General features: G+C 56.8%; 1 protein-coding gene across 1 annotated transcript; it reads right to left on the bottom strand.

Annotated features, from left to right (window-relative positions):
* Positions 1-58: 58 nt before the first annotated feature.
* RABEP2 (rabaptin, RAB GTPase binding effector protein 2) lies at positions 59-10,141 on the bottom strand (the record flags this gene model as incomplete). Its single annotated transcript, XM_084249796.1, has 12 exons — positions 59-183; positions 546-662; positions 900-955; positions 1,206-1,383; positions 2,385-2,540; positions 3,315-3,413; positions 3,509-3,604; positions 4,823-5,173; positions 5,260-5,370; positions 7,132-7,289; positions 9,390-9,599; positions 10,081-10,141. 12 exons carry the CDS (start codon positions 10,139-10,141, stop codon positions 82-84), a joined length of 1,695 nt encoding a protein of 564 aa, XP_084105922.1. The 3' UTR covers positions 59-81.
* Positions 10,142-10,374: the final 233 nt, after the last annotated feature.

Here is a 10,374-nt window from a genome sequence, read left to right on the forward strand (position 1 = left end):
GAGACCCCGGAAGCCTGAGACTCATGGTCTGCAGTGGAGAAAACCAGTCTCCCTGGGCAGGTGGGTTCCCCCGCGGATGCCTCAGGTGTCCTTGATGTCTCTGATGTCCCGGAGGGGCGCCTCATCCATGATTCTCTGCACTTGCTCCAGATTCTCCGCCTGACGAATCCGTTCCAGGCGCACCTGCGGGGTCCGGCAAGGGAAGCAGGGGCCCTTGGTGAAGAGACGCAGCCCCTACCCCAGTCCCCAGAGGGGCAAGGGCCTGTGACCACTGTACCCAGGGGCACCTCCCACCCCTGCCCTTGGAGAAATGGGGTTCCAGGAAAGAAGTGGGTCCTGAAAGAGGAGCCTGAGGAAGTGTGGGCAGGGGCTTCAGCTCTGACAAACACGCACACACAAGATCGACATCTGGGGAGCAAGAAAGAGCTCAGGAAGACAGCCCGTGCCAGTCCCAGGAGGAAGAGGATGCCCTCTATTAGGCTCCCAAGACCCAGCACAAGTCACCTGGAGTCAGGTCAGCCAGGTGGGGAGGGGACAGGCCATACCTGCAGGGCCTGGGACAGCCGGACAAAATCCCTCTGCACCTGTTCACTGGTCTCCAGCTCAGCCTGCAGCCGCAGCACCTTGGCCCTCTGTTCTGAGAGGAGGTCTGTGAGCTGGGCCTGGGGGAGCAGGACACTGCGCTGGGGCCTTGGCTCAGCCAGATGAGGGTGTGTGACCAAAGAAAGGGGACTTGTAGACGGGGGATCCCCTTTTATACCACCCCCACTCTGACCTCTTCAGTGCAGGCTTCCTGCCGCCTGGTCCAGAGACACAAAGGGCAAGAGGGGCCGGTTAGGGCCTTCTCCACACTGCCACCCCGAGCCCGCCACCCCCGCCTGGCCCCAGTTCTGCCTCACCTTGTTCTGTTCCTGCTGGACACGCTCCATCTCCGTCCTCAGGCTGCACAGGGAGGCTGGGAAGTCAGGCAGGGGCCAGATATCAGGCCCACGCCCGCTCTCCTGCCCCACCCCCGCCAGCTGCTTGCCACGGGGCTGCAGCCCATACTCACCTTCCAGCACCTCTGTGTGGAAAGGAAAGAAAGAGTGGTCAAGGCCTTGACAAATCCGACAAGCTGGCACGGTTTCCTCTCCCCACTCCTGGCGCCCCAGTGGGGAGCCCAGCCTTCCGGGGAGTAGGGATGGGGGGGCCCTCTCCCACCTCACCTGTCTCCTCCCGCTGTACCCTCAGCTGGCCCTCCAGGCTGGCCCTGGCTGCCGTCTCCTCCTCCAGCGCCTCCCGCAGCGTCACAATCTCGATCCGCAGGCGCTCAGCCTTGTGCTCCTGGGCCTGCTGATGGGCCCGCGCCTCCTGCTGTGTGCGGCGCACCAGCTGCTGCAGCTCCTGGAAGCAGTGAGGGCCTGCTGAGGGGGCCGGAGGGGCAGAGGCCACAGATGGGGACCGTGGGGTGGGGAAAGAAAAGTGTTCGGAAGGGCAATGACCAGGTGCCCATCACGGGAGTGGGGACAAGGACAGCCACGGCAGCTGCAGTGGAGGGCCCTCGGGAATGGTGCTGAGGGACAGGGCCGGGAAGTTACCTTTTGATAAAGATTAAAATCAGCTAACGCTAGCACTCCATTGTGGGGGCAGACATGTAATGAAAACAATGCTAAAAAGCAGCAAGGGGATCATGCTGAGGACGGTAGACAGAGCCAAGGAATATGGGGGTGCACCCAAGAAATGGGAGCTGCAGTTCTCAGGGTAGGCAAGGGCTCAAGATGATCTATGTTATCAAGAAAGCCAATCAGGGCCTCCCTGGTGGTGCAAGGGGTTCAGACGCAGCACTATGAAGCTGTCCACAGCCACTACAGCACGAGTTCCATCCCCAGCCAGGGAGCTGACCCACATGGCGCAGCAGACCTCCCCTGTCTCACCTTCTGCTCCCCTCAGCAGTGTATTTCAGTAGATCCACCTGTTCAGCTCCCCACTCTGTCTCTGGTGAATCCTCTCACCCCCCCCCCACACCTCTGACCTGTACCCCAATTCTTGTATGCATAAATAAATAAATCTTTAAAAAAAAAAAAGCCAATCAACCAAGGTCACTCACGGATTGATGATGAGAGCTTGTTATGAACCAAAGACTATGGGAATTCAATTGTGTGGATCTCATCACTTCAAAATAAGAAACTAAATCACTGCTTCCGTTGTATCCGGCATTCTGTTAGCTCATTTTCTCCTCATGCCAATGCTGGAAGGCAGTATGGTCCCATTTTTCAGGGGAGGAAACTGAGGTGACAGACACTGCCTGGGCCTGTCCCTGGGCCCCCGGGTCCCAGTGCTTTGCTCTGCCTGAGGAGCAGGGCTGACAGGTGGCCCCAGGCTCTCAGCAGCAGCTCACCCCTTACCGGCACTGAGCTGGGCAGTGACTCCTCAGGGCCCTCCTCCTGCTCCAGGCCCTGTGGGGCAGCAGATGGCGGCTGCTCAGCCCGGAGCCCTTGGTTTTCTTCAGTCAGCCGCTTTACCTCATGGCTCAGGCACTTGTGGGAGGTGGCCAGCTCCGCCTGGGGATGGACAGCGTGAGGAGATGAAAGCGAGCAGTGTCTCCAGTGTCCTGTAAGGTCAGCCCCTGAACTCTGCTCGCACGGTGCTGACCGTCAGAAAGCCCACTCCTGCCTCCTTGCCGAGCAAGGAGAAACACCCTTCGTTGTCTTCTGTTCCCAGGTTCATCAAACACCCTTCTCGGCTGGAGGCCACACAGTGGCAGCCACGGGTCACGTCAGGTGTTTTATTTGGTCCACGTGGCTTTTTCTTTGACTTTAATTGCCAACTTTAAAGACGACACAAAAAACATCCAGGTCTCTGGCTCCTCTTCACAAATCTGACAAGCTGGCAGCAGTGAGCCGTGTTCCCACATGGTGGTGAGCAGCAGGGCGGGGGTCGGGGTCTGCTGCCTACCTCCCACCTGGCCCAACTCATCATTTATACCTCCCGTCTAGTCTTGGGAAGCATTTGATCCTGCAAACTTGCTTTGAATCCTCACGGCTCTGTCAGCTAGGTTAGATTATCTCAGTTTTGAGGCAAGGTTGAGGCTCTGAGCTGGAGGGATCAGCTCATGACCACACAGGGAGGTCACGGCGGGTGCTGTCTGACCGCAGACGCCCTGCTCTGGCCCAGCACCTGGTGCCCTGGAACCCTCTTACTCACCTGGCCCCAACTCCAGGGTACAGCCCCGATGGCTGGGGTGCAGGTCAGGTGCCTTAACTTTCCTACCAGGTGTCCCCCTCAGCCAATTCCCATCACGCTCCTCCCCTCTCCCCCCGCCCCCCAGCCCTCACCATCTGCAGCTGAACCCGCTCCTGGGCCTGGCTCACGGTCCCCTGCAGGGTCCGCAGCAGCTGCTCTGAGTTCTGGACCTGGGCCAGGAGCACCTGCATCTGTGGGAGGAAGGGGTGAGGATGAGGTCCGGGCCCAGGAGGAGGAAGGCGGCCGGAGCCCTTACTGTGGGAACTGGAGCAGAAGCAGGACCCACCTGCTTGGCGCAGTCCTCATTGCTCCGTCTTAAGCCTTCTTGCAGCTCATCTCGCTCACGACTGAGGCTCTCCAGATCCTTCTGCAGCTGCCGCCCCTGCCACAGACCCTGGCCTCAGTTTCCACCTCTGCCACCTTTCCTCCTGCATCTCAGCAAACGGTGACATTATGGGTGCAGCAGCTCACACCACGGCCTAGAACTGATACTGACTCTTCTCTTTCCCCCACTCCCTACTAGCAACCCAGCAGCAGGCCCTGCCAGCTCTACCGCCAAAGAGGATTCTAAATCTGTCCTCTTCTCTCCATCTCTGCTGCCATCTCCTGGTCCCAGGCACTCCTTCTAAAGTGTATCAAGCCTCCCCTAACCAGCCACCCGGCTTCAGTTGCCCGCTCCCCTCACTATGTCCTTTCCCACCGAAGCCCAAGCCTAAAGCAGAGCAGGCCTCTCTTGGCCTTAAACCCACACAGGCTCCCTACTGGTCCCCATCACAAACCTAGGGCCACGCAGGCCCCTGTCTGCTTTCCGAGCTCATCTCTCTCCCCCGTGGTGGCCTTTTTGGTCCTCAGACACACATGGGCATCATGTGGGCCTTTGAACTTGCAGTTGCTTCTGTCTCCAAGCTTTGAAAAGCACCTCATTTTCCCCACGCAGGTCTTGCTCTCCTGCACTGCCAGTCTCTACCCACTGTGAGCTCATCTTCCCATGGACTGGCTTGGGTCTGCTTCCCTCCCTAGGAGGTAGCACCAGGAGGGTGGAGGCATTTCCTTCTTCACCGTGTGTGGGGTAAAGGAATTGGTCAGGCTTTTTGCGCCACTAGCTTCTGTGGCTATCACCTGCAGCCTCAATTGCAGTAATGCAGAAGGCGCTTGGGAGCGTGAGCCTGGGGCATGCGGGCCTGATTGTGGACACCTGAACTATGGTGTGGGCATGAGTAAGTGGGCACACCTGCACCGTAGAGGCAGAACTATAAAGGTGGCATCACTCAGGAGGCAGCTACGGGAGGACGAGCAGCGTGGCAACAGAAGAGGTGAGGTCATGAGCGAACGCCAGAGCCCAGGGAGAGAGTAGACTGGTGTGGGGCTGGGCGGCCCAGTTGCCTGCCTGCCTCCTAGCCCCCCTGCCCGGTCCGTGCCAGCCTCCCTGCCTGGCGTGCCTGGTTCCCTGAGAGAGCATTTCCTTGACCCGTCTACCTGACTCCACAGGGAGCCTGCCCTGTGCTCGCTGGCACTAGACCCCCAGCAGGGCCCAGTGGCAGCTACTCGGCAGCATTTGCTAAAGGAGAGGGACACGGGCCGCTCTTCCCACTCTACTCACCTCCACTTGCAGCTGCTCCCACTGGTTGTCTGGGACCAGCTGGTAACCAGGAGGGGGCAAGTAGATGCCCTCGGGGACCAAGGTGCCCGTGGACACCAGCGAGGCTGTCTCCTCCTGCTCGGGGCTTAGGCCTTGGCGGGGCCGGGGTAGGGAGGCACTGCTGCCGGCCCCACCGCCAAGGGAGAAGGAGGAGATGGAAGCGCTGTCGTCACAGTTGTGGGCAAAGGCCTCCGCGGCCGCCCCCCCATCTCCACTCAGCTCCTCGAGAGGCTCCAGCGGGGGAGACGGGTCCCGGGACAGGGGCAGCAGCTCCGTGGAGCCATGCAGGGAAGGAGGCTGCCGGGGTCGTCTCTAGGAAAAAGGGGAAGGGAATAGGCTGGGGGTCCGGGGTATTCTGGCGCCCCTTCTCCCCTCAGCACCCCTGGCTGCCTCCTCACTTGGATCTCTTGAATCAGCTCCTCTGCCCGCAGCAGTTTCGCCTTCAGCTCCTCAATCTCCTGCTCCATGGGCAGCACAATCTCCCGCAGCTTCTCCGAGTCCTCGTGGGCCTGCAGGAAGGGGGAATTTAGGCAGTGGCTGTCCCCACTCCCGACCGGGAAACCCCTTGGGCCTGTTCAGTGCTTTCTCTTCTATTCCTCCCAAGAAGGCGCTGTCCACCCCCATCTTAGAAGAACGCAGAGACCCCGTGAGGTCATGTGACCTCACGCTGTGTCTTCCTGTTGTCCGCTCGCTCACCATACTTTTCTTCCTCTAAATCCATTTCTTTTATCAAGGAACCTCACAGTTCTAGTTGGGCACACAGCCTAAATTCTAGAATACCATCTACATTTCTCAGCTTCCCTACAACTAAGCAGGTCCTGTGACTAAGTTCTAGCTAATGAGATGTAAGCAGATGTGCCAGGTGCAACTTGCAAGTCCCTAAAGGCAGAGGATGTACTCTACTCTTGCTGCTAGAATGTGGACGTAATGGCAGGCTCTCAAGCAATCATCTTGAACCATGAGGCAATAAAGTACCTGTGGCAAAACAATATAGGAGGAGCCCAATTCCTAAAAACTCGTTGGGCTGCCACATCAGTCCTGAATGTCTCTCAGACGGGATCCTGCCGAGCTCACATGGCCAACAGCCTCTGGACATCTCCACTTGGATGTCACACAGGCTCCTCTAACCTAATAGTCAAATCTGAAACGGCTCATGATGCCATTTCTCTTTCCACAAGCTCGAGGTCAGTGAGGGGCCCTGCTATCTGCCAGCTGTCCAAGGCAGAGATCTGCCAGCCACCCACTCACTTTCAGTTCATTTCTACCTCTTGAAGCCCTTAAAAACCAGCCTCAAAGAAGCCCCATTTAGTCCTCCAAATCTCTTCCGTGAACAGCTGCAACAGGCAGGTGCAAGGGCCTGAGTGGCCCAAACAAAACACCTCTGGTCCCCTTTGAAGCCCTGGAATACATGTTCTGTAGATGCCCGTGTCAAGTGCAGTGTCGGGCCAGGACGGGAACCGCCTGACTCCTGTGCTGCAGCAGGTGGCTTTAATTCACAGGGCCGCCCTGTGGGACTCCTCTGTGAGGACACTCTGAGGCAGTGGTGGCCTTTGCCGGGAAGCTGTGGGCTGGAAGCTTTCCTTTCCTGGGCTCCTGTGCTGATCTTTATCTTTCCATCATTCCATTTACTCCATGCCCCTCAGCTGCAGTTTCCTCCTGCATAAAATAAGGTGAGTACCCACCCCCCAGGGCTGCTGTGAGGACTGAATGAGGTGAGGAGTCTCCCCTTGAAAGATGCAGCGTTTGGTAATATGTGCTTCCTCTTATTGTTAATAACAGCAATCACCAAGAAGGTGATAGACCAGTGGATATGGAACGAAACTGTAGAACCAGACTGCTTAGATTTTTAAATCTTATCTCTGTTTCATCTTGTGTGCGTAACCCAGGGAGAACTGCTGAACATCTCTGAGCCTCTTTGGACTCATCTGGGAAATGGAAGTAGTGGGCCTCTATTACAGGGGAATGAACGGGGAAACTGAGTCTTCAAAGCAGTTAGCATGGTGTCTCGTGCAGGAGAGGTATCCTCAAGTGTCAGCTCCCTTCCCCTACATGCCCTCCCTTAATTTTGGAGGTACACAAAGGGCTAGACCTCGCCCAGTATGGAGCCAAGCATTCAGTAAGTCATGGTAATTCCGTGCTACAGCCAGCATGATTTCTGGGTTCCCTGCTCCCCCTGATCTGGAAATGGGACACCAAACCCCTCTCTGGTCACCCTTGGCTGCCTCAACATCTTTCCAAATGTGGAGGGGCAGGCCATCCCCACCCCCAACCTTTTCCATCTGCTTCTCCAAGGAATCCAGGGGGTGAGCCCGGGACAGCAGCTGCTTCAGGCGACCCAGCTCCCGCTCCTTCTCCTCACAGTCCTGCTGCTGCTGCTGCCGCTCCTGCTTCAGAGAAGTGATCTGGGCTTCGTAGCTGCTGATGGAGTCTGGTGGGGCAGAATGGGCGGAGGAGAGGGAGGGTCAATGCGCTCTCCATCATTAATGCTCTCTGCCAGGGAGTTTACCACAGCGGCTAAGACAGCGGACTTAGTGGCAAGCTGGTCCTGGACAATCAAGTAGCCTCCTGCAACAGTGTCCTCAGCTGCAAAGTGGGGACACTAATGATAACCCGCTGGTTTGTTAGAGGATCAAAGAGCTGATATCTAAAAAGGGGTTCAGCTTTCTTGCTGGTACATAACAAATGCTGAAGATATGATACCTATTCTTGTTACTGTGCACCAATACCAATCACTAATAATAGATATTTACTGTAGACCAGACTGCCTGCTGGGTTCTGGATATAGAAAAGTTAACCAAACAGAGACCCTGACTCCAAAAACCCATCATACAGTGGGGAAGGCAGCCGTGGAAGTGGTGGGGAAGCAGCGTGAGAAGCTGAGAGAGGCTCATGCCTGGACATGCAGAGCCAGAGGAAAGAGTCAGTCCCTCACTCTGTCGGCCTGGCCAGAAGAGGCCACGAGCAGGTGTAGAGGAGGGTAAGGATACTTCAGCAGGACCAGCAGGAGCAAAGGCTCAGAGGTGAGAAAGTGGATGGCAAGTCTGGGGCATGGTGGGGAGATGGTGGAAAAGGGGAGGATGGCAGTGAATAGCCCCCCAGGCCTTGAATGCCATGCCAAGGAGTTTGGTATTTATTCTGCTGGTCAGTGAGAGATGGAGGTGGTGTTGGGTGGAGCAGTAGCATTTTTAACTTGCATAGTTATTTTAACATGTACCAGCATTACATATAAAGATTTTGCTGCCAGAGCAGCTGTGTTAAAATCTTTTGCTGCTTTCTAGCTGTGTGACCTTGGGCAAGTTAGCTCACTTTTCTGGGCCTTAGAGCTTCCTCTGTAAAATGGAAATGGATAACAGTTCCTATCCTACAGAGTCTGTTATGAAGATTAAATATTCATAAAGCATTTAGCTCAGTGCCATATAATAAGTAACTCAATAAATGTGAGCTATTTAGGACACAGTTTCTCTTAGAGACATAACATATCCTTTAAAATAACTCTATGTGAGTTTACGTTTTTATTTTAGAGATTACATACAAAGATTTTTTTAAATTTATTTTTTATTATATTTTTGAGGTAATGTAAGGGTACAACACCATAGTGTACCCACCCCCAACTTAACCCATATTACACCACTATGAGTTTTTTTTTAAAAAGATCTATTTAACACCAAAAAATAACAAAGATCTATTTAAAGAACAAACATGAAGTAGCTAACTGGGTGAGCTGCAGGAGGAGACAGGTGGAATGGGGATCCTGAAATGTGGGAGACAGGGTTTGGGAGAGATCTGGAGCCAGGAGTGGCTGTTACAAAAGTAACATGGTGGGATGGGATTTTGGGAAGTTTCCTCTGGAAGCCAACACCAAGGCCAGACCAGACTCGAGAGGGAGACCTGTGAGAAGGAAACAGTCCCGGGAAGTTGAGGACCCCACCAGAGCATGACATCATCAGCAGCAGAGGGGTGAGAAGATCTCGAGGCTATTTCAGAGGCTGTTCTCCCAAAGGAGAAGGCAGAAAGAAGAAAAGCCAGGGAATCTGAGGCAACACGAGCTGATGCATCCCAATACAAAGAATGGAAGCTGGACAGAGGGAAGTCAGTGCACGTGCGTGTGCGTGTGTGTGTGTGTGTGTGTAGAAGTGGCTGGGGAAGGAAGGAAACCAGAGCATTAGACTCTGTGACTGGGCCTGGGGCTGAGTCTGTAACCCAGAGGCTCAAATGATGCTGGTTCAGAAAACATAAGTTGCTCATCTTCAGGGTTGACCAGTCGCCAGTGAGTGACAAGAAATGACACTGAGCAAGGGAACAGGTAGAAGTCTGGAGTGAAACTTAGCTGAAAGGGATGGAGTGGGGCTAGCACTTGCGGCACCTCCATGTCAGTACCAAAAGGGTGCCCCTTTCTCTGGGCCCACGGGCCTGCCCTGTGCTGGTAGCCCTGCTAACCCACTCTATAGCTTATCATTCCTCCCACCCACTTATGTGGGAGTGCCTCCCACTCCCCTTATGAGTGGGAGTCTTGGAGTCCCTGTCTCACCTTTCAAAATGGCCTGCAGCGAGGCCACCTCCTCTTGGCATTGCCGCCGAACTGCAGCCACAGCCTCTGCCTTCGTGCTCTCGCTCACCTCTGCCACCGCCTTCATGGTCTCCATTTCCGCCAGGGCACCTGCCAGCTCAGCCCGAAGCCGGCCGAGCTCCCCTGACTCAGCCTCCACCTTGGGCCCCTCCTGAGGCTGAGGGTCCAGTGCTGTGGGGGACAGGTATCAGCTCTCTTCCCATCACACTCGGATACCCAATACCCCAGGTCATCAAATCTGCAAGACCTGCAAGCTAGCACAGCAGCACCCCAACCTTCACCTAGCCCGACCCGCTCACCTGGCCACGCCCCTTACCCCGCCCCTTCTCACCTAGCGCGGGTTGTCGCCTGTAGCCCCGCCCCCTTCCCGTTCCCTGGTTCACCCAATCCTTTTCCTGACACGACCCCTCCCTTCCAAGGGCCCCGCCCCCTGCGCACCTGGCCCCGCCCCCTCACCTGTCCCTGGCCTACCCCGGGAATGTCGGGCCACGCCCCCTCCGCCGGTGGCGCCGGGCCCCGCCCTCTCTTTCTCGGCGGGTGGCCCCGCCCCTTTCCTCAGTCCCCCCCCACCATCCCCCATCCGCCGGCTGCCGAGCTCAGCTCCGCCTCCAGCTTCGTTGCCCCTCGCGTGCACGGGCGCGCCCTCACGTACCGGCCCCCAGCCGTCGTCCCCGGCCATCCTCGCCCGCGGCCGCCGGCGCAGCAGCCGCCATTGCCTCCGCGCAAACGGCGGATTCCCGCACTCCCTAGTGACGGCGCTCACCGCTTCCGGGTCCGCTCGGCTGTTTCCGGATCCGCTCGGCTGTTTCCGGATCGGCCCTGGGCTCGAGGCCGAGGCCGGAGATGGGGGTACTGCCGAGCCGCGGCCGAAGATTCCCGAGCGGACACCCGGCCGCGGCCTCGGGACCCGCCCGTCTCCGTCTGTGTTGGGCTGCGCTGTGTGAGA

This window comes from Talpa europaea (assembly GCF_964194135.1).
Source record: "Talpa europaea genome assembly, chromosome: 12".
Classification (NCBI taxonomy): Eukaryota; Metazoa; Chordata; class Mammalia; order Eulipotyphla; family Talpidae; genus Talpa; species Talpa europaea.